The following is a 24,775-nucleotide window of genomic DNA, read 5'->3' on the forward strand; positions in this document are numbered from 1 at the left end:
TGGACATAAAATCAACAAGAACAAATTACATTTGTATATGCCCGCCACAGTTATAAAACAATTTTTAAACAGTAGCAACAAAAAATATATATATAAAATACCTAGAAATAAATGAACAGGATGTGAAAAGACTTCTGCTTTTGGCCATGAGGGACTAGGAGAGACCAGACCTAGTCTCTCAGCTGAAGCAATTAAGAAAAGCTGGAGAAAATATATGAAACAACAGTTTTCAAGATGCTGGGCATGAAGCAACAAAGGAGGAATCTCTGAACGATGGGAAACTAAGGAGGTGACGCTTAAGATTACCCCAGCTTGTTTTCTTGAGTTTCCAGATGACGGTGAAGAGAACCATCTGGAACCCAGAGGACTCTAAGCTGAGATGAGTTGGGGACACCAAAGTGGCTAGGGTTTGCAGGACAGAATATTGGATGGGAGGGAGCTACACTGACAGAAAACTCAGAGGGGTCCCCTCAAATACTCAACAGAATGTTGAATAAAGAAATAAATGTGGGGGCGCCTGGGTGGCTCAGTCGGTTAGGCCTCTGCCTTCGGTTCAAGTCATGATCCCAGGGTCCTGGGACTGAGCCACACGTTGGGCTCCCTGCTCTGTGGGAAGCCTGTTTCTCCCTCTCCCACTCCCTCTGCTTGTGTTCCCTCTCTCGCGTCTCTCTCTCTCCCTGTCAAATAAATAAATAAAATCTTAAAAAAAAATAAATGTGAAAGGCAAAACTTTCATAAAGGGAAGGACTGATAAATGTGACTTCCTTAAAATGAACGGTATGTTCAACAAGACCCAGAATAGAGAGAAAAGACAAGACACAAACTGGGTGAAGCTATTAGCCACATGCATTAACAACACCTAGAATATAAAAAGAATCCCTACAACTCAAGAAGAAAAAGACAACCCAATAGAAATCGGGGCAAAAGAAACAAACAGGGATTTTGCAAAAGAGAAAACTCAAATGGCCAGTAAACACATGAAAGATGTTCAGTGTCCTTGGTGGTCTGGAAGTAAAAATTAGGATCATAATGAGAAACCACTTAAAACTACTCCATTGTCCCGAGAAGCCTTGAGCATGAAAAACAATAGGAACTCTGATACATCGCTGCTGGGAGTGAAGACTGATGTGACCAACTAAGAAAATAATTTTAATTTACACACCCCCTGTGCTCCAGCAATCCCACATCTATGTCAAAGACCCTAGGGAGAGGGCGGGGATGTCTCAGTCGGTTAAGCGTCTTGACTCTTGATTTTGGCTCAGGTCAGGACCTCACGGTTGTGAGACTGCACCCCACCCCACGTGGGGCTCCCCGCACAGCATGGAGTCTGCTTGAGAGCCCTCCCACCCAGGCTCACAAGGGTGCCTGCACTCGGGGGCCCTGTCTCTGAAAATAAAGAAAATTAAGAAAAAAAAGACCCTAGAGAGACTTCTCAAATACTTGCTTCAGGACATACTTAACAAGACTATTCAAGGCAATATTGTTTATAATTGCAAAAATAAAACCAGGGAATGGTACCAATGCGCACAGTAGGAAAATGGATATATTATGGTAACTCAAAACAGCAAAAATAATAGAACAAACACAAAACAAGCATGATTCTTAGAAATGATATTGAGTGAAAAATGTCAGGCTTCAGAGGACTATATACAATATAACACCATTGTATAAAGTTCAAATACAAGGGGACATGTTTAGGCCAATGTGTGTAGGTGGTTGTGGTAAAAAAAAAGAAAGGAAGGAATGATCACTACAACAATCAAGAAGATTAGTTACCTCTGGGGTAGAGTTCTCTCTATAGAAAAGGATCCAGAATGGTTTCTAGTAAACTTCTGGTTCTTAAATGAGGCGGCAGGTGGCTCATTGTATTATTAAGCTTTCCTGGGGCACCTGGTTGGCTCAGTTGGTTAAGCAGCTGCCTTCAGTTCAGATCAAGACCCTGGGGTCCTGGGATTGAGCCTCGCGTCCAGCTACTGGCTCAGGAGGGAACCTGATTCTCCCTCTCCCTCCACTACTCCCCCTGCTTGTGCTCTCTGTCAAATAAGTAAATAAAATTTTTTAAAATTAAGCCTTCTTATACTTTATATGTATTGTGTGCATCAAATAATACTCATACGAAATTTAGAAAAACTTGGGCACCAAATGGGATGTGTAAATAATGTTTTTCCCTATGCAAAATATTCTCAACAGAACATTTAACAACAATTAAAAGATTATAGCTCTTCTGTCCCTCTATCAGAAGCCAGCAAATACTGGATTATCTTCTATTGCTCCAATGACTATAATAATAGCAGAGGCCAGGGCGCCTGGGTGGCTCAGTCATTAAGCGTCTGCCTTCGGCTCAGGTCACAATCCCAGGGTCCTGGGATCAAGCTGCCCATCGGGCTCCCTGCTCATCGGGAAGCCTGCTTCTCCCTCTCCCACTTCCCCTGCTGGTGTTCCCTCTCTCTGTCTCTCTCTCTCACTCTTGGTCAAAAATAATAATAATAATAATAATAGCAGAGGCCAAGGAGATATTTTTTATAGGAGAGTTGTCATGGAATCAGATTTGTTGTAAAAAAATATATAATTTATGTGCCAGACCGTCCATAAGAAGAAATACAGAGACAAGGTCCACAAACATAAAACCAAGAACTTTGCTCTATACCAGCAATGCTTGCAGAGAAAATACCACCAGAAAATTTAAAACGGCCACAACAAGCATTAGTGATTTTATGGACTCATTCACAGGACTCTGACTAGGGAAATGGCAGTCATAACCTATACGTAACTTGAGGCACCAGCACTGATCCTCCTATGGGGTCTCCAAGCCCCCCAGGCTTCCTAATAGTGTGCTTTTATCCCGCCCAGACACTTTCTCTGCAAGAGGAGCCAGGCCTCAGGCTGTCCTCAGCCTCGGCTCTCAGGCACCTGATTACAGACCAGCGGCCCCACTTCCATTATCCCAGCAGCCGCTAATGCATTTAAACCACAAGATGGGCCCTCGCCTTGTCCCTATCCCAGCTCCATCTTCATAAACGGTAACAGACAGACAGGAGTCCCCAAGGGTATGAAACCTTTCCAGATAATTTTCAAGGAGAGTGGGGAGGGGGGGGATGCGTCTGTGCTAATGGAACCTCTATGGCCGAGACAATTTCTCTGCAGAGCTGCCCCGACCAGCCACACACTCATCGATCTGTCAGGCTGCAGTCCCTGGAATTTATGATTCTGTTTGAGAAGTGGTGTGTGAAGTTGCAATCAGGGCTCTCTCCATTTACTAAGTTGGTACTTGAGTCCGTAATTATAATAAGCTGGTACTTTTTACCTACCTCAGATTCACTGAAATTTCCAGTTTTCTGAACGACTACTGTCTCTCACAGACTCTTTGCTGGTCTCTTAAGACTTGAATGGCGGGAAAAGGAAAACATCAAAATTGAAGTGACAGTTGAAGTAAGGGAACTGACTACTGGGAGAAAAATAGGACATTTTTATGATCCCAAAACTGGAATTAAAAAAAAAAAAGGCATTTCAGGGAGAAAATCGGGGGTGGCAATAGCACGAAATCATGCCTTAGACCTCACGGGTGCTTGCCATCGCACTACTAACATAAGCACCCACTTGAGTGGGGTCCAGAGGGGTCAAAGCACTTGAAATTTCATTTGAAATTTGCCCAGGGCTAGTTTTTAGGAGTATCTGGACCTTAGTTTGCTGGAACTTTTTTTTCTTTTAAGATTTTATTATTTATTTGACAAAGAGAGATCACAAGCAGGCAGAGAGAGAGAGGGAGAAGCAGGCTTCCCGCTGAGCAGAGAGCCCCATGTGGGGCTCGATCCCAGGACCCTGGGATCAGGACCTGAGCGGAAGGCAAAGGCTTAACCCACTGAGCCACCCAGGTGCCCCTCACCAGAACTTTTTAAGGAAGCAAGATAGTTAGGCTTAAACTCTGGAAGGTCCAGCCAACATCAGAACTACTTCCTGTTCTAGGTGGTTCTGGGGACAGAGGTCAATCGATTTTTTTGTCTTCTTTTGAGCTCTGCTGATTGCTGCTGGTTTGGGGTAAGAAGGGTATGCTGGAGCCTATGTTGTCCGGGACCTCTTGCTCTCATCTCTAAGCCAAGAAAATGATCTAAAACAACGTTAAAGTACCTTTTAAGTGCTTCTAAGACAGCTTTAACGGTTTTGGGCAAGGGACAGAAAACCTCAAAGAAACCGAAAAACACAATCCATATGGCACCAGAATACTGTTTTGTTCTGGGAATCCTGCCCTTAGACAAAACCACACAGTCTCGAATACGTAAACAACCACTTTTTGAGCCATCTAACGAAGACTGAGCTCTGCTAGACAGCAGGGAGCTGCAGCCCGGGGGTGGGGGCGCAGGGGACGAGGAGGAAAAGCGGCCGAGGCAACCACGGCAGGGGCTTCACCTCTGAGCGACAGTGCAAATCCCAGCCGAGGAGAGTCCACGGTGGACAACAGCTCTCATCTGAGTGGCCTCACGTGGAAAGCTATGCAGCAAATACTCCACAAAGAAGCATCAGGCCGTACTGCCTAAATGGGTGGGTTAGCCAGCGGCGGCTACACTCTGGACAGTCAGGTCTCTCAAGACTTCGAGAGAAGGAGCAGGATTAAGGCTCTAAGAGAGAGTCCGTGAAGACCTTTGCGCTGCCGTCTCGGATGGTTACTTCCTGAGTGGCCGTGAAAGTTAACGGGATAAAGCCTTCGCTGTCAGCACAGAGAAGGATCCAGTGTGAGTCTGCAGAGTGAAATAAACACACAGGCAATTTAGAATATCTCGTCTTATTCTATGAAGAAAAAGAAGACGAATACTTTTTTTGAGGGTAAGAAGAGAGTAGTTGATACTATTGAACTGATCATTTATAAGACCGTGCAGATAAGTGGGGAGACGGAAGGACTGAGTACTGCTGAGGGTGACGTCATACAGCAGGAGCGGCCACTGATGGTACTGATGGCATAGGCATGGCTGGGGACATCCATCTTTACCCAGGTGAGGCACTTAACACGCAGGGCTACGCATAGGATTGTGTACATGGCACACACGTGTTAGGGGCTGTGCATGGAGTGTCCCTATCTACACGTTCTTAAGCAGTTTCCCCAGGAACAATGTGAAAGTGGGAACGGCTACTCTCTGGAGGAACCTTTATTCTTCAGAGCCACACCAACCTCTAGACACCTAAGCACGCAGAGGGGCTAGACTAGGATGGTCCGGATAATCCTGAATGGTTTGTTCTGGGGTAACCCAAGGCCAGTGGCCTTAACACATGCCTGGACCCGTTCTGGTTTTTTCAAATCTACTGTGCCTCACCTTTGACCTTGTAATTTCACTTCTGAAAATCTGTACTTTCTAAGGGCCACATGTAAAATATGCAGAGAGGTTTTTATCAGGGCTACGTATGATGCTGAACGCTGGAAACCACTGAAAGGTCTGAGAAATACGGCAAAGTAAAATACAGTACACTCAGAATGGACTATTAACCCCACCCAGGACAAAGGACAATTATGAAGTCCTATCACAAATTCATGCATCAAAACAGAAAATGCTGGTGCTACAATGTTAAGAGGGGAAAAAAGAAATGGATTTCATGTTCAACATGGTGGCTATCGTGAGAAGAATGAGGCATAAAAAACCCAGCGTGCTGGGCACCTGGGAGAGTGGACATGGCTCAGTTTGCTGGCATTTAGGGATGCCCTTCTCATCCTGTGTGTGCTGCATATTAAAACGACAACTCCTTTAAGAAAAATTCTGTAACACTGCTAGGAGCTCTGGGTTTAGTGCAACAGGTACCTGTGTCACTCCTTGTTATGTCATTCCTCTGCAGCTGTTATATATTGCTTGGTAACTCCTCTAGTTTTTTCCTGCGTACTTTCAGGGCTTCCACTTAGGCTGTAAGTTCCTTAAGGGCAGAACCCATATTTTCTTTTTTCTTTTTTTTAAAGAATTTATTTATTTATTTGACAGAGAGAGAGAGATCACAAGTAGGCAGGGAGGCAGGCAGAGAGAGAGGGAGAGGGCAGGCTCCCCACTGAGCAGGGAGCCCGATGCGGGGCTCGATCCCAGGACCCCGAGACCATGACCTGAGCCGAAGGCAGAGCCACCCAGGCGCCCCAGAACCCATATTTTCCATGTGTTTTGGCACCTTATGATAGACTTGGGTATACAGCAGACAATGCACAATTCTCGTGAACCGTCTCGTGAATCACCGAGGGGTTCGTACACTTCATCTTCATTATCAACGAAACTTAACAAAACAGATGGTAGAGGGATGGGGTGTGGGGTAGCGCCAATATCTGAATTCTACCTACCATGGAGCATTTCGATGAGAGAGAGGCCGAAAGTCTGCTGAACTGTCTTCAGACTTAATTTGCCATTGCAGAGGAGCACGGCTCTTTTTTCAACGACAGGACCTACACAGTAAGATTTCTTCACATATAAAAATAAAAGTTGTTAAACTGATTGCAAAAGCAATAGAGTTAAGAATAGAATGTGTAAGTAGTTTTTTACTATCTTTATAACTAGACCAATTGTGGGATGCCTGGGTGGCTCAGTCAATTAAGCATCTGACTTCGGCTCTGGTCATGATCCCAGGGTCCTGGGATGCAGCCCTGCATTGGGCTCCCTGCTCAGCGGGGAGCCTGCTTCTCCCTCTCCCTCTGCTCCTGTCCCCACTAGTGCACATGAACTCGCTCTCTCTGTCCTTCTCTCCTCTCCTCTAATAAATAAATAAAATCTTTAAAAAGAAAAAAAAAGTAACTAGGCCAGTTGTAAATAAGGAGATTTTGGCTACACTATTTTTTTAAAAAAGATTTTATTTACTTATTTGATAGACAGAGATTACAAGTAGGCAGAGAGGCAGGCAGAGAGAGAGGGGGAAGCAGGCTCTCCTCTGAGCAGAGAGCCGGATGCGGGGCTTGATCCCAGGACCTTGGGATCATGACCTGAGCGGAAGGCAGAGGCTTTAACCTACTGAGCCATCCAGGCTCCCCTTGGCTACATTATTTAACACAACAAAAGGATTAGATCTCAAAATATTTATGGGTTAAATACCATGACATTCTTACCTAAAATGTTTTAGGAAATTAAAAAATAAAAAGCAATTATGGCAAAACACGTTAACAACTGTTACATCCATATGGCAGATATTAAAAAGATTTCATTATGTAGTCTTTATGTATGTTTACAAATTTTCATAATAAAGAGTATATGTTTGAAAACTTTCACAATAAAAAAAATTTAATTCAGTTTTAAACTATCCTCTGCTTCCTTAAAAAGCCTACATCCTTGAGTTGGTCAAACAGTAGTACTTTTTTTTTTTAAAGATTTTATTTTTTTTTATTTGAGAGGGAGGGAGAGAGAGAGAAAGAAAGCAAGCAAGAGCACAAGAGCAGGGGGAGGGAAAAGCAGACTCCCTGTTGAGCAGGGAACCTCAGATGGGGTTTGATCCCAGGATGTTAGGACAGTGACCTGAGCCAAAGGCACCAGGCGCCCCCAAACCATAGTAGTTTTAAGAAAAAACTAATTAGGGGCGCCTGGGTGGCTCAGTCATTAAGTCAGCTGCTTTCAGCTCAGGTCATGATCCCAGTGTCCTGGGACTGAGCCCCACATTGGGCTCCTGGCTCAGTGGGAAGCCTGCTTCTCCCTCTCCCACTCTCGCTGCTTATGTTCTCTCTCTTGCTGTGTCTCTATCAAATAAATAAAATCTTAAAAAAAAAAGAAAAAACTAATTAAAATATCTCTTCTTGACCATATTAAACAATAATTTGTATATTACTTATCAATGATTTTGATACCAACTTTCTGCAAATATCTTTTAAAATGAAGATACAGAAGTCCACAGTAATCAAATTAGTATGTTATCAGTAAAGTTCTAGATAAAGAGATCAGCATTCTAGTAGTCACAGTATGGAGAATCCAGAATTAGATCCCAGTATATTAAGTTTATAGATAACAAATGGGGTAGATCAAGTTCAGTGGGATTAAAGACATATTTTTTTTCTTAATTTTTTAAGTAAGCTCTATGTCCAGTGTGGGCTTTGAACTCAAGACCCTGAGTGGACCATGCACCAAAATTTAATGAAAGATTAAAAACTTAAGTGTAAAAACTAATGTAATAAAATAATGCAAGAGAATCTAGATATTACATGTATATGAATTTTTATAATCTACAAAAACCTCTTATGAACTGGTAACTGAATAGGAAAAAAATGAGCAATGGGCAATTCATCTTCAGTTGGCCAAAAACCACAAAGACATACTCAAATTCACTAATAGTAAAGGAAATACAAACAAATAAAAGTGAAAAGCACTTCACACTTATCAGACTGGTGGGGCTGTGAGGAAAAGGACAGTCTCATAGGTTGGAAAGGGGCATGTGATGATGCAGTAAATAAAAAATCTCTGAGAGGCAATCTGGCAACTCTCGGAAAAGTAGAAACATACATATATACTCTTCAAATTAGCACTTCCAGTTCTGGGAACCAACCCAACAGAAATAAAAGTAGGAGTGCAAATAGCTACACATAAGGGTACTACTACAGCATGACTGGGAGTGACTGATGACACGGAAATGAAGAGCTAAAGGCAGTTTGAATGTCCACCAAGGGCCCAGCTACAGAAACCGCATATTCTCAGTACAGAGAGTGCACTGTGACCCCATTTTTGTAAAACAATGACACCCCCCCCACCCCTCATCTAGAGACCTATGTATACAAAGAAGTGTGTAAGACTGTAGGAGCATGAACTAAAATAACGGAGGGAGCCACCTTAAGTTGTGAGTTAAAGTGAGTTATAGCGGGGGTGAGGTGGGGGGCCGGGCCAAGTCCAATGGGAAGAGAAAATGTTCATGATAAAAACAGATAAGATATGATTCCATTCACATAATATGATATGTATGCACATGCGTTAAATTTTTCTAAATCAACCTAACCTTTCTGTAATGCACAAGGAAAAGTTCCCCACAGTGAGACAGCACAATAAGGAGAATTCTTTTTTTTTTTTCCTAAATGTAAATTGCCAGGATGAGTACAATCGTTCCTATTTTACACCATGCAGGTGATACAATCCCAGTGCATGCTGGCATGCGTGCCCATCTGGCTGGCAGCCAACCACCCCAGAGAGGCAGAACGACTTGCCTGTAATGTAACTCGCCCAGGTCAGGGAAGTTGGGCTACAACACCATCTTGTTCAACAATGAGTTTTTCTTGCCGGTACCCGCTGGGTATAGGGGCAGCCCCTCAACGGGGAAGTTACCTGATAAGTCACGTGCACATAGGGCAGATCCTGAGAGAGAGGATACACAGCAGAGGACCTCTCCTTTTGTAGAAGGTCTGTGAGTTCGGAGAGATGTCGCTGCACTTCCGTCAGGGTCCTAGATAAAATTTCGATTTCCTTAGACAGCTGGGAAATTTCCTTTTCCCTTTGTATGTTCTTGCTTGGAGGCCAGTCAGGAGGTGCGGGAGTTAGGGTGGGCTGGGGCGTGGGGCGGGATCTGGGCTGTGGCTGTGAGCGGTTAACAGGCTGGGCAGCTACAGTGTCAAGGGCGAAGGAGCCGTCCCAGACACTGGCCGGAGGACTTCTGATTTCTTCAATAAGGGGTCTTCCGGGCCGCCCGCTTTGCCTACTGCCATTAGCTGTTAAGAGTTCTCTGTTTGGGGGACCAAAATCTGGGGAAAGTCTCTCAATTCGCTTTTTTCCATCTGTTTTATTTAACAGAGTATTGAGAGTTGAGCCTCCCGTCTGGTTTTCACCCGCTGTTACTGGAAATTCTTCCAACGTTACTTCCCTAACAATCAAACGAAGGATATACTGATCAGTCTTTGAAGAAGGAAGAAATGCCGCATCAGTGGGCTTTTGTCTTCCTACCAAAATTAATAGTAACTTATCTGTCAAGAAACATATACCTTTTGGCTTTTCACTTCTCTCTAATTGAATCTGCCGCGTGTTTGGCACATGCGAGGGAATGACAGAATAGATAAAAATGACATTGTAAGTATTGGAAGCTACCGCGACTACCTGGGCTTTAGGATTAAATGCTATTAGATCAGGAGCCAGAATGCCGGGAATGGTGACTTTTCTGGTCTGCGTGACCTCTTTCTCAAAGGTCACAAGGACCAAATGTGAGGCATCCAGGCCAGTTCCTGTCAAGCAGTCCTTTTTTCTTAGACAAATAAGAGAACTACCCTCCAGCTTGGAGGTATTGAAATGTATATGAGTTAGATCTAGAGGATCTGAAAAGGAAGGAGAAACAGGAGAACCCGAGGTTTCAAAATTCGTTTCGGAATCAATCGCCCCTTGATCCCCGGTGGGTACCACTTCAGGAACCGGTGAAGCACACAGACGAGTGTCTTCCCCACCAGGCGGGATGTCTGTGGTTTCAGACGCATTTAAGCCACAAATCTTATCTAGTGGAAGCTCAGTGGCTACAGCGACCTGTGAGTCCGCGGTGGCCCTGATGGAGCGCACGTAGCTGTCCACGTCAAACACCGGGTAGAAGGAGCACCTGCACAGAGTCTTCTGAGCACTGTCCCAAATATAGGAATGCAGGCTGCGGCCAACTGCCACCACCAGCCTCCGGCCATCCCGGGTCCAACAGCCACAGTGAATGAGGCCCCCGGTGTCGATGTCCGCTTTCGCCGGGGGAATGTCACCGTGGACACTTGGAAAGACGGACACAGCCTGTGCCGTCAAGACAGCCAGGACAGCACTCTTTGGATGCCACACACAGCCCTGGGGAAGGACGGGGAGTGATTCTCTAATCTCACAGGTCGGCGACATCAGCCATTGGCTTGTCTCCGTAGTGCTGGGACACAGCTGCCCCACGGTGACATAATTCTTGTGACAGATAGCGAGCAGAGCGGGCACGTCGGCCACACCAGGGGATGCCCAGGACACTCCATATACGTGTTCAAACTGTCCAATGACCTTGGAGTCCCCGAACCTGACCTCTCCGCCATGAAGCTGTAAATCAGTCAGGATGACCTGGTGCCCATCAGTCCAGACAAGGCCGTGGATAGGGTGGATCGCCTGATACAAGGCATTCAGCCCCGTCCTGAGAAGTCTTCCTTTTCCCAACTCCATCCTTTTGGATACAGGTTGCCTGAAATCGGCAAGAAGGAAAGACTTACCAGGAGAATATAATCAGACAAATGCAAAATATAGGACATTTTACAAGACAATTGGCTTAGGCCTTTCACAAGTCAATATTTCAAGGGGATAAAAGGAGAAGGAATGTCACAGATTAAAAGACACTACTGAGCCTTAACAAGCAAATGCAATACCTAAACTTTGATTGGCTTTTGCATTGAGGAAATAAACATTTTTTTAAAAGACGTTATTTATTTACTTGTCAGAGAGAGAGAGAGAGGGAAAGAACGAGCACAAGCAGGGTTGCTGCTGAGCAAGGAGCCCAATGTGGGGCTCCATCCCAGGACCCTGGGATCCTGACCTGAGCGGAAGGTAGACACTTAACTGCCTGAGCCACCCACGTGCCCCAAGGAAATAAAATTTTCTATTAAAAAAAGATATTTTTAGGGGCGCCTGGGTGGCTCAGTGGGTTAGGCCGCTGCCTTCGGCTCGGGTCATGATCTCAGGGTCCTGGGATCGAGTCCCGCATCGGGTTCTCTGCTCGGCAGAGATCCTGCTTCCCTCTCTCTCTCTCTCTCTGCCTGCCTCTCCATCTACTTGTGATCTCTGTCAAATAAATAAATAAAAAATCTTTAAAAAAAAATAAATAAAAAACAAATAAAAATTGAGGAGTGCCTGGGTAGCTCAGTCAGTTAAGTGTCCAAATCTTGATTTCGGCTCGGGTCATGATCTGGGGGTTGTGAGATGGAGCCCCACGTTGTCATTGTTGTCGTATTTGTTGGGCTCTGAGCTCAGCAGGGAGCCCGAGGTTCCTCTCTCTCCCTTTCCCTCTGCCTCTCCCACCACTCACATTTTCTCTTCGAGCCAAAACAAAACCGAGGAAGACTTCTTTCACCATCTAATTTCTATTCTTTTCCTGCCAAATCATATTAATTGATATTCACATCCCTGACTTTATTAGCACTTATTTCCTCAATTCCCTTCAAAATGGCTTTTTCCTCCACAGTGAAATGACACTCAAAAAAGTCACTGTCGGGGGCGCCTGGGTCTCAGTTGGTGAAGTGTCTGCCTTCAGCTCAGGGGGGCGGATCGAGCCCTGCATCGGGCTCCCCGAGCCTGCTTCTCCCTCTCCCACTCCCCCTGCCTGTGCTGTTTCCCTCTCTGTCAAATAAATGAATAAAATCTTAAAAAAGAAAAAGTCACTGTTGTTCTTTCTACTTCCTCATATTCAAATAGCACTTAATAATTTTCACACCATTTTCACATTCCCTATCCTTTGCTCCTTGCAACCATCTTTCACAATAATGCAAAGTAGGTTAGGAAAGTATTATCTTCCATTTTCTCATTCTTAAGTTTTTTTCGTGCATTTAAATTACTAAAGTGGTACATGCTCACTGCAATGAAATTCAGACAAACCGGAAGTGTCTAAAATAAAACGTTTTTTCCTACCCTATGCCAACACCTCCCCTCCCCAATCTCAAATCCTTGATAAAAGCACTGTTAACAATTTGGTGTGTAGTCTTTGAAATCATTAAAGAAACCTACCAAAAATAAATAAATAAATAAATAGAATTTTAGTATGTGTTAAGTTTTTTTTTCTTTTATTTATTTTTAAAGATTTTTAAATGTATTCATTTGAGAGAGACAGAGTGGGTGAGAGCACAAGCAGGGGGAGGGTCGGAGGGGAAAGCAGCCTCCGCCACTGAGTGCAGTGCTGGATGCAGGGGTTGATCCCAGGACCTGATCATGACCTGAGCTGAAGGCAGATGCCCAAGTGACTCAACCAACCAGGTTCCCAGTTTGTTTTTCTTTTCTTATTTATTTATTTAAAAAGATTTTTAATTTTTTTTTTTTTTTTTACAGAGAGAGGGAACACAAGCAGGGGGAGTGGGAGAGGGAGAAGAACAGGCTTCCCACAAAGCAGGGAGCCTGATACGGGGCTCCATCCCAGGACCCTGGGATCATGACCTGAGTGGAAGGCAGATGCTTAACCACTGAGCCACCCAGGCACTCTGTTTTTCCTTTAAACAAAAAGTGGGGTGTAAGTCAAAGTTCCCGGGTACTAACAACAGAAGCCACTCTGGCTAATTAAAGCAAAAAAGCAAAAAAAAACCCAAAAAGCAAAAAACCAAAACCGGGGTGCCTGGGTGGCTCAGTGGGTTAAAGCCTCTGCCTTTGGCTCAGGTCATGATCCTGGGGTCCTGGGATCGAGCCCCACATCGGACTCTCTGCTCCGCGGGGAGCCTGCTTCCTCCTCTCTCTCTCTGCCTGCCTCTCTGCCTACTTGTGATCTCTGTCTGTAAAATAAAAAAATAAAATATTTAAAAAACAAAACAAAACAAAACAAAAACAAACCAAAACAAAAAAAGAAGTCTCCAGAACTAGGCTCTGCAAACAAGCAGGAGCCAAGTGGGGCCAGGCAGAACAAGTCATGGCCATCACTCTGTCTCCCACACATTAGCAGCTGAGAATCTAACTTCACTGCCCCTTCTTTGATGGCAACTGCTTAAGATCCCGAGTGGGGGTCTAGGGAGAAACCTCCCACTGGCTAAGCCTAGCTTCCATGCCCTGTTCTAGCTGCCAGAATGGGGAGAGGGTTTCCCCACAAAGGCTTCTGTAATAGGGAGCTGGGGCTCTGCCTCCCACCAAGACTCACACAACGGGCAGTTGCTTCCAAATCAGGGAAGGGGTTTTCAAAAAATGACAATTACTGCAAGGATCATATGTTACATATTATTCACTAATTTATTTTAAGTCACGGGTACCTTTCCAAGTCAGTAAAAATAGGGCTGCTCCCTCAATCTTTTAAGGAGCTGCAAGGCATACCATAATGTACCCAATGATTCCCCTGGAGGTGGGAATTCAGCTTGTTTTCAATTTTTATTTAGATGTGGATAGAGTCCAGAAGTTTGGAACTCAGTTCTTCCCACTCCCTTCCTCCCAATGTCACCTACTCTCGGACTTTTCTGATGATCATCTGTTTATCATGGTCAGCCCCGCATCTCTTCTCCTGGCCTCCATGCAGAGCTGCAGTGCTATTCGGATGTCTGATAGCCTTCACATTAAGGCTGATATTAGCCCCGCCCACACTCATTTCAAACCGGGTGTGCATAAAAGAAAACTTTTTTTTTGTTTCTCAGTAGTGGCTCCTTAATGGATATCACCATTCTCATATTCACTCAGGCTAAAAACTCAGGACTCCATCTGACTGCTCTCCTGTATTCTTCGTTAGTCGTCAAGTCCTATTAATTCTTAGAACTGTTTCTGAATCTGGTCCTTGTCATTCCCGCCAGCACTATCCTGATCCAATCACTGTCACCTCAAACCCAGATGACTGCTGTGCTCTCCTCCTACTTGGTTTCCCCCACCTTTGTCTGTCTTCAGTCCATCTTCTGCAAAACCAATCTTAAAATGTCCTTTTAAGTATATCGTTTATCAGCTTGAAAGTTGGCGGATGTTAAAAAAATTGGCAGACGTTACCTACTGCCTATAGCTGCGCTGTTCAATAGAGTAGCTACTAACCACGTGTGCCTTATAAATTGAATGAAAATGTTATTTTACTGTATGTTTTAAAAAGATTTTATTTATTTATTTGACACAGAGAGAGAGAGGGAACACAAGCAGGGGGAGTGGGAGAGGGAGAAGCAGCCTCCTTGCAGAGCAGGGAACCAATGCGGGTCTTGATCCCAGGACCCCAGGATCATGACCCGAGCCAAAGGCAGATGCTTAATGACTGAGCCACCCAGGTACCCCTATTTAATTAAAATTTTTAAAATCCATTTGCTCAGTCACACTAGCCCTTTCTCAAGTGGTCAACAGTTACATGTGGCCAGTGGCTCTCCTATTGGGCAGGGCGGAACAGAACATTTCCATCAGTGAGGAAAGTTCTGCTGGACAGCACCAGACTATAGGATACAGTCTGAATCCCTCAGTTGGGCATTCAAACCCCTGCCCAGTGTGGACCTACCTATCCCTCCAGTCTTACTTCTGTTTATTCATTTTCGCAGTTACAATGCCTGGTGCATTCAAAACACATAATACATGACAGGTGAAGTGAAGGCCCTGCTTAAATACCATCTCCTCTGAGAGGTCTTCCTTAGTCATCCTGCTAAAGCTGATACTTTCCTTCTCCTGACTCCTACAGCCCTTACAGTCTAAAGCACTCGGGTGACATCTTCAGTTTATTACCTGCAATTACCAGTTCTTCTTTCCTGTACTGCCTCGCATTTCACAAAGTCCTTACCTGTGGGTTCCTAGCACATGTCATTAAGTACTGGCAAGTACTTTCAGATGGATTGCTCTGTTTCCAATATATCCTAAAAGGAGTTTCCAACTGGGTCATGGTATTGCCGGGGGGTGTGTTGTGATAGCATTTTTATTTGTTGATTTAGGCTCTTATGATACTGTCAGTAAACCTTTTCGAACTGTATTTGGACGCTTTAAGTCTGTTAAATAATCCAGCCTCTTCAATAACACAATGGGGGATATGTATATATTTTTATTATTTTTTAGTTTTTGGGGGGGATATATATTAAGAGATATTTCCCTCTCCTACTAGGTTGTATAGTCCTAATGCAGCCATACACTAGCATTTCTCATATTTTGTATGATTAAAAGAAGAAAAAAGGTTAAGCAACCATTCATATTAGCACAAGTCCCCAGGTCTTAAAGACTGTCACTTAAATCATGAGAACAAACTCATGATTACTGTCACTTAAATCATGAGGACAAACAATTGATGTTAATAAATCATATATTTACATGATATAATTTTAACATTCTAAAAAACTAATTAATGTAGGAATTTGCCACAATCAAATGTTTCCTTCCTAGGGTAGTTCCAGGGGGAAGACACGTCTTTATTTCTGGTGACTATTATAATGTAGAGTCTCTATCAGTGCCATCGTATGAAAATCTTTCCTTGAATCATCTTATGTATAGAACCTGGTTTATTGTTGCTTTAGTGAACTTCAAGTTCAGATGCACCAAAAGTTGGCTTTGCCTTAATATTCAGCCCAAATCTACTATTTGACTTGGATTTCAGCCTTTGGAAAACTGAACAGCCCACTGCTAGCACCCATGAATGGTGTGTCCACACCTATCTAAGATAATAAGGTCAGATGGGAATAAGGCAGTGATGAGAACAAGTTGGATATTCTAACTTATCTAAATGATAAGTGTTCATTTTCAAATATAGACAAACATGATAAGCATTCTTTATTTAAAAGCCAAAAACTGCCTCAGGTACATTCTATTTCACGGTTCTATCAGTGAGTTGAGGAATACATATATCTTATCACTATGTATGTGTATATATATACATATATATAAATACGTTGCAGTAATAAAATGTTGCAATAATAAATGACTGTGCAGATTAATATCAGGACAAAAACAAGAACTTTCACATAGTTGACTTACTGAGAAATAGAATAGCAGAATATAAACATTAAAAAAGTACATTAGTTAGGTAACTTAAAAACATTATCTTTTTGATCAACACATGTTTATGAAATTTATTTTTTTTAGATTTATTCATTTAGTGAGAGAGAGCGTGCACAAGTGTGGGGGGAGGGGCACAGGGAGAGGGAGAAAGAGAACCTCAAGCAGACTCCCTGCTGAGCGCAGAGCCGAACACAGGGCTCTATCCTATGACCCATGAGATCAGGACCTGAGCTGAAATCAAGTCAGACACTTAACCAACTGAGTCACCCAGGTGCCCCAATGTTTATGAAATTTAAATAAAAATATAAGCACAGTTATAGAAATTAATTCTAGTTCTAATCTTGGTAAAACTGTTCATTACATTAGTATTCATTAAACAAAAAATATTAAGGAACTGTGTTTAACTTTTATTTTTTTAAGACTTTAAAAAAAATTATTTATTTGAAGAAAGAGACAGAGAGAGAAGGAACACAAGCAGAGGAAGTGGGAGAGGGAGAAGCAGGCATCCTGCTGAGCAGGGAGCCTGATGTGGGGCTCGATCAAGGGATCCTGGGATCATGACCTGAGCTGAAGATAGATGCTTGACCCAGGCACCCCCCCTTTTTCAGACTTTTTAAAGTAATCTCTACACCCAACAAGGGGCTTGAGCTCATAACCCCAAGATCAAGAGTCACAAGCTTTACCCACTGAACCAGCCAGATACCACTACTTTTCAGTTTTTAAATTCTAGGGGCGCCTGGGTGGCTCAGTGGGTTAAGTCGCTGCCTTCGGCTCAGGTCATGATCCCAGGTCCTGGGTTCGAGCCCCACATCGGGCTTTCTGCTCGGCAGGGAGCCTGCTTCCTCCTCTCTCTCTGCCTGCCTCTCTGCCTACTTGTGATTTCTCTCTGTCAAATAAATAAATAAAAATCTTAAAAAAAAAAAATTCTATTTAGCCATGGGTCATTTAATTAAACATCCTAACTGGGAATTATTCATAAGCTGTGAGAATGAATTAAAGGCAGACAGTGAACTTTTCACCAGTTTTCATGAGGTGGAAAATCTCCAAAATTCCTGATAAATCATTTTCAGTCCAGACATAATAATGAAAAAGAGAATGATGGAACAAAGTGTTAAATAAAAATGAGGTACCCAAAATACCTTGCAGCTGAAAGGAAGTGGCTTTTTTAGCACTGAAAGTGTGTATCTTGGTGACCACAAGTACAATCTAGGAGACAATATTGCTGAGAAATTATTTTTCCTACAAAATAAGGTCAAACCTTTGAAATGTAATGATGACTATAATGTTTTAATAATAAATTTTTAATAATAGGAATGAAATTTCAGATTTTTCTTTTGTCTCACAGGTTCATTTTATGATTGCCTCTGTGGAAACTAGTTTTTACACTTGGCCATTTATGCACCCAAAATGTATTTTTCGGGCACCCATAGTTCAAACTCCCCTTATCACAAGCAAGATACTAAAAATCAGTAATTTAGGCAAAATAATAGCAATGCCCATGGTAGCAGTTCTTGGTTCAAAGTTTCAAGACACTGAAAGGAATCAAGTAAATAAAAAATTTGCACCCTGACTACTAATCCTGTGTCTAAGTTACCGTAATCACAATTTTTGGGTGTAGCCGGCTATGATGCTGGGAGGAATTCGGGAGAGCCAATAAAATATGCAACATGCACTTAAAGCCTGAAATGAATCAACTCATCATGGACTCATCATGGAGTTGATCAACACAGTGGATGTCTGCCCCAAATTCTTTTTGTAAATAGATTATGTAACAATTATATATACTATCATACATGTGCATAAACATTAAAATCTTATAAAATTAAGTACCAAAATCCAATTCTAAAACACACTGTGTTATTTGACAGAGTGATTTTATTTTTTAAGATTTTATTTATTTGGGGCACCTGGGTGGCTCAGTGGGTTAAGCCGCTGCCTTCGGCTCAGGTCATGATCTCAGGGTCCTGGGATCGAGTCCCGCATCGGGCTCTCTGCTCAGCGGGGAGCCTGCTTCCCTCTCTCTCTCTCTCTCTCTCTTTCTCTGCCTGCCTCTCTGTCTACTTGTGATCTCTCTCTGTCAAATAAATAAATAAATAATCTTAAAAAAAAAAAAGATTTTATTTATTTATTTGTCAGAAAGAGAAAGAGCACATAAGCAGGCAGACGCGGAGAGAGAAGCAGGCTCCCTGCTGAGCAAGGGCCTGATGCAGGACTAGATCCCAGGACCCTGGGATCATGACCTAAGCTGAAGACAGAGGCTTAACCCACTGAGCCACCCAGGCGTCCCAACAGAGTGATTATTTTTACTGCAATTCAGGATCCAAGATGTCTTAAAAGAATCTCCTTTTTAAGGTATTCAAACAGTTTTCTTTCATCTATATTCTTCCTTTAGAAGAAAAAACAAACAAACAAACATGGGTACTTGTATATATTTACATAAAGATGCAGACAAAAATTGGGAACGATACACAGCAAAACTGTTCAAGATAGATAACTAAAATGGAGTGGAGTGATGTAAAAAATAAGATGGGACTCTCTTATTTCTGTATGTTTTGAAAAAATTGTTTTATAATAAGCCTGTATTCAAACAGTCTTTTCGTGATTGAAAGAAGGAAATAAAGATTTAAATGTGACCTCATTAAGCTCACTGGGGCACCTGGGTGGCTCAGTCGGTTAAGCAACTGCTTTCAGCTCAGGTCATATCCCAGGATCCTGGGATCCAGCCCAGAATCGGGCTCCCTGCTCAGCAGGAAGTCTGCTTCTCTTTCTCCCTCTGCTACTTCTGCTGTTTCTGCTCTCTTGCTTGTGCTCTCTCTCTCAAATAAATAAATAAAATCTTAAAAAAAAAAACCTGTTTTGCACCAAACACCCGAATTTTAAAATGGCCAAAGGATATCAACAGGCAATTTACAAAATAGTACAATTAATAAACAATCTTTAGAGTGATGTTCAATCTTACTAGTTATCAAATAATTGTCTGAACTTGCAGTGTCCACTTCTTTACCACTTTTTTTTTTTAAGATTTTATTTATTTATTTGACAGAGAGAGAGAGATCACAGTAGACAGAGGCAGGCAGAGAGAGAGAGAGGGAAGCAGGCTCCCTGCTGAGCAGAGAGCCCGATGCGGGACTCGATCCCAGGACCCTGAGATCATGACCTGAGCCGAAGGCAGTGGCTTAACCCACTAAGCCACCAGGGCGCCCTTTACCACTTTTTTTAAAGTAATCTCTACACCCAGCCTGAGGCTTAAACTCAAGACCCTGAGATCAAGAATCGAACACTCCACCGACTAAACCAGCCAAGTACCTCGTCACCACTCTCTTCGTAACCCACTCCAAAGTGACCCTAATACCACTTCTTTGAAATAGCATTCACCAACCCACCAGAGACATCTATGTCGCTGAAACTAATGGACGTTTTTCAACCCTGTTTTACTGAGCAGTATATGTCAAAGACAGAACTTGAGAAGTTGTCTTTGGACTCTAAATGCACAGAAATGTAGTCTCTACCCGGCGCCTGAGTGGCACAGACGGTTTGGTGTCCAACTCGTGGTTTAGGCTTGGGTGGTGATCTCGGGGTCATGGGATTCAGCCCCACTTCGGGCTCTGCACTCAATGGGGAGCCTGCGGCTCTCTCTCCCTCTCCCTCTGCCCTCCCACTCATGCTGTCTCTCTTAAATAAATAAATCTTGAAAAAAAAATGTATTCTCTACCAAACTGCCTGGTGATTTGCTTTTAACTTATCTGCAACTTATTTCTCATACCTCTTTGCTAACATTGTCCTTGCCTGTAGAGTCGTTTACTAAGAAGGAACGGTCTATTATGCTTCCACATGATGTCAGATTAAGTGGGTCTGTGGTGGCTTGTTAAATGGAGGAGTAAGTCCCCTGTTGTTACTAATGAAGAAAACTGCCATCTCTAACCCACTGGTCTTATATAAGATAATATATGTTTTCCTCTGATATCTACTTATGCACTTTAAGAAGACTTTTATTGATAAATAATGCATGATACATTTTCCTGGGCAGAAAAATTTCCTAACGGGCCAATTATATCAAAGGCAATTTATATGATATGTTTTAGGCCACTCAAGTCAGGCTAATGTCATTGAAGGTATGTATGACCAGGGGTAGTATAGGGTAAGTATTTATAAATAAGAGAAGGACAAACATGATTATGTTACTGAGATTTTTAGAAAAATTAATTTTAGTATTTTCATCCTTAGTAACAAGAAGAAATTTGGCAAAAACCTAACTCAAATTATAAAAATTCGTTCCAAACCTTTGTACTCCACTGCTAGTTCAGGTCTTGATCACCTCTCCCTTTTTAGCAGGGTAGGTCAAGGAGATATTCTCTGGATGCTAGGCTCTTCCTTCCCACAGAGGCTGGATGCTCTATGTGATTGGGCAGAACCATCTTTTTTTTTTTTTTTTAAGATTATTTATCTGAGAGAGAGAAAGAGTGTGCACATGCACGCGTACATGCGAGAGTGAGGGGAAGCGTAGAGGGAGAGAATCTTCAAGCAGACTTGATCCCAGGATGAATGAGATCATGACCTGAGCTGAAACCAAGAGCTGGATGCTCAACCCACTGAGCCACCCAGATGGCCCAGAGAAGAATCACCTCTTTTAAAAAAACCATAGCTATGGTCATTTTGTTCTTCTGTTCAAATACTTTGTCTCTACAGCCTACACATATTAAAAAAGTTCTTACAGTGTTAGCAGGGTATTTCAGGCCTTCTATTTTCTGAGGTCGATACAGCTTTCCAACCTTACCTCCCAGATCACAAATGCTGCTGAGGAATTAGGAGGCATGAGCACACATTCATGTGAACGTGCAGGACAGACCTCAGAAAGAAGCCTGGTAAGTTGAATAAGGGGCCACGATATAGTTTGAATGTCACAATGTGAAAGGGAGCCAAGTTTGTAGCTACTTCAGTAGAGAAAGAGGGCCTGATTCAAGAGAGATTTCTTTTTTTTTTTTTTTAAGATTTTATTTATTTATTTTTCAGAGAGAGAGAGAGTGAGCACAAGCAGATAGAGTGGCAGGCAGAGGCAGAGGGAGAAGCAGGCTCCCTGCTGAGCAAGGAGCCCGATGTGGGACTTGATCCCAGGACGCTGGGATCATGACCTGAGCCGAAGGCAGCGGCTTAACCCACTGAGCCACCCAGGCGTCCCTCAAGAGAGATTTCTAAGGCAGATGGAATACATCGTGATATCAGGTAGGATATAAGTGATGAGGAAGAAAGGAGAATTAAGGACAACACACAAATTTTTTGCTTGGGAAATTGTTGAACCATTAATCAGAGATATAGGGCAGAGTGTGCTTCAGAGGTAGGAACGGTGTGCAGTGTGTGATAAATTTTGTATTAGATCTGCTTCATCTAAGATGTCTATAGGGTAGCAATGTACCTTAGGCAGTCAGAGGTCAAGGATTTGGGAGTCACTGTCACAATATAGGTAGTTAAAGCCAAAGCAGTGGACAACCCGGCAATGAAAGATCACAGTGCAAGAGGACAGAGGTCGAAATAGGCTTCAGGCGTTTCCCAATTATCTTGCATTAAAAAAAAAAAGATTTTTATTTATTTATTTGACAGACAGATCACAAGCAGGCAGAGAAGCAGCGGGGGCGGAGGGGCAAGGGAGCAGGCTCCCTGCTGAGCAGAGAGCCTGACAGCAGGGTTCTCCTTACCAGGACCCTGAGATCATGACCTGAGCGAAGGCAGAGGCTTAACCCACTGAGCCACCCAGGCGCCCCTTGCATTTTTAAAAATATTTAAATTCTGCCTGAAGCTAACTGTATACTTGTTGGTCTCTCAACCCTCAGACTATAAGATTTCAGGGAGTTTTAGGGAAAGAAAAGCTCACTGTTTTTATTAGTTCTCTGGAGAGATGGTCAGAACCAAAACCTGGTACTCAGCCTGTGGCCATTTAATTCTGTTTTTAATCTTTAAAGACAACTCATGGGAGTATCAAGGGGCTTAGGCGAACTGGACCACTTCCAGTTGGTTTAAACAGAGCTACACAACCCCCAATTTGTTTCTCTGTTTATTGTGTTTCCACTATAAAATAATTTCAAGTTCTTTACACTTTTTTAAATTAACACACAAGAAAGGTAAAAAGGTAAATTCACACACACACACACACACACAAAACCCCACATTCAACCAAAGGAACAAAATTATGATTACATCCCTCTGGGCTTTTTTCTATGTAGTTTTGGTTAAGTTTTTTTCACTCATACTATACAATTTCATATCACGACTTTTCGCTTATTACATATCGTTTTTCCATGTCATTTAAATTTTATAAATTATTTTTAGAAGCCATTTAATATTCACTAAGTCAAGTCGTATATTTCCTCACTGTTGCGACGCTTGGTTTTAAGGTTTAAAAGCCAACTTTACCTTATGATAAATAAGGCTGTGATAAAGGTCTTTATGCATAAAGCATGTTCTTCATTTCGAATGGTTTCCTTAGGATACATCCCCAGAAGTGTCACTAATGAGTCACATGGAATATATTCAAATATTTAATCCCACCCCTCGCTTGTCCACAGCCGCCAGTCCTTCGCCCGCGTGCCTCCTACTCCCATTCTCCCCATCCTCTCAGCACGCCTGGGTCTCCTCCCCATTCCCCAACAGGTGCGGGTCTCCCCACCTCCCTCCCGGCCCACACACAGCCTCCCGACACCAGCTAAGCTGGGCAGCAGCAAAAACAAATACCTTCAGTATCACTGCCCACAGAAAATAAGACTCCCGAGTGCCGCGGGATCCGGAGGCCAGAGCGAATACCGGAAGCATCAGCTCCCAGGCCTCTGATAGGTGACCGGTAGCGGGCCCGCCCCACAATGCCTTCTGCTTATTGGCTTTTGCTTGTGTCACGTTAGGGGAGGGTCTTTCTCCTGACCAGTAAGCTGGGGATTTGCTGCACAGATCTCTGGGAGTAGTAGTTTCTGTAAAATTTAATCTACAATAAACCAGCCACAGTTTGACTCTCCGTAAGAGTAGAGCCTTCCTCCACTTCTCCTCGATTCTTAGTCTAGGAAAGAGTACAGGATCCCTAGAGTCAACACGGTTTCTTAACTTTTTGGGGGAGAGGATAGGGGACAAGGGGTAAGAAGGTATTGAGGACTTATTTAAATGTGATCAAATCTACCCACAACAATGTTCTTATCCGCATACAAGATATTGTACATTCAACCGAAGCCGCTCCATGGACCCGTCCGAGTTACAAACCCCTGTTCTACACTTACCCCAAGAGTGCCTCCCCACGGCCATAGTCCAAGGACCTAGTGTGACTCTAGATTTCAGCTATACACCTGGTAGACTCTAGGCCACGCCGTGAAGCAGCCCATGGGGAATTTCAGATGCTGACCCTCACAGTACAGTTGACCATCATCTTTCTTGAACAAAACAGCCAGTCCTCCTTCAGCGATGCTGATAACCTGAAGTCTGACCTAACCACCTGGGACAGTGGGGGCGGGGTGGGGGGAATGGAGGAGGAAAGCTCCGGGGCCCATTCTGGATGCCTCTGATCAGGCTTTTATCCTGATCCAGTACCACTGGTCAGAATCATGCCTTCGCGTCAATTTTTAAAACAAGGCATGGAAAAATGAGAGAAAAAGAGAGGGAAAAATTAAAGTTCCATTCATTCTTCAAGCAAATGTTATCTCCTCCAAAGATATATTTCCAGATTCCTGGAACTCTTTTGGGTGGAGGTGAGGGGTCTGGCGTGGAAGAGGAGCTCAGGATAGAATTTACTCATTCATCCCACAGCACGAATCACTCCACGCTGTAACTAACTCTCTGTGTCCCCACCCGTCCCAAATTTCGTTCTCCGGTGACAGCGATTCTGTCTTAATTTAATTGGTATCCGCAGGGCGCAGTTCTTTGCCTTGAAAGGTGGGAATTTCCCTGTGAGTGGGGCAGAAGGGATGGTGAATAGGGGTTTAGGGTGGTTGCAGTAGGGTAATGACTGGTTTCCTCCCTTCCTGCCATCCCACTCCCTCCCATCCCCCGCTCCTCCTCCCCCCGCGCGTCCCCAGAATGCTCCTACATTCCAGGTAGTTGAGCTAGGGTAAATACCTCTCAGGTGCTTCCTTAATGTTCTGAACTCCAGTGAGCGCATCTACTTAAAGTGTTGGTTTAGTTGCCGGTTTTCCCCTAGTCTGTGGGACCGGCTTGATTCCCCAGAGCTTAGCACAGAGTACATGCTAGATAAATGTGTTGAACGGATGGATAGATCGATGGAT

General features: G+C 43.4%; 1 protein-coding gene across 4 annotated transcripts; it reads right to left on the bottom strand.

Annotated features, from left to right (window-relative positions):
- Positions 1-3,777: 3,777 nt before the first annotated feature.
- WDCP (WD repeat and coiled coil containing) lies at positions 3,778-23,332 on the bottom strand. Of its 4 annotated transcripts, none has more exons than XM_047746587.1 (4): positions 23,247-23,332; positions 9,246-11,091; positions 6,302-6,419; positions 3,778-4,733 (listed from the first exon to the last, which is right to left on the bottom strand). In XM_047746587.1, the coding sequence occupies exons 2-4, from the start codon at positions 11,070-11,072 to the stop codon at positions 4,606-4,608; spliced, it is 2,073 nt and encodes a 690-aa protein (XP_047602543.1). In that variant the 5' UTR covers positions 11,073-11,091; positions 23,247-23,332; the 3' UTR covers positions 3,778-4,605. The 4 variants fall into 4 exon arrangements, with proteins under 4 accessions (XP_047602543.1, XP_047602540.1, XP_047602541.1 ...); XM_047746584.1 differs by lacking the exon at positions 23,247-23,332 and adding an exon at positions 23,064-23,183; XM_047746585.1 differs by lacking the exon at positions 23,247-23,332 and adding an exon at positions 22,929-23,039.
- Positions 23,333-24,775: the final 1,443 nt, after the last annotated feature.

Source organism: Lutra lutra, chromosome 9 (assembly GCF_902655055.1).
Source record: "Lutra lutra chromosome 9, mLutLut1.2, whole genome shotgun sequence".
Taxonomy (NCBI): domain Eukaryota; kingdom Metazoa; phylum Chordata; class Mammalia; order Carnivora; family Mustelidae; genus Lutra; species Lutra lutra.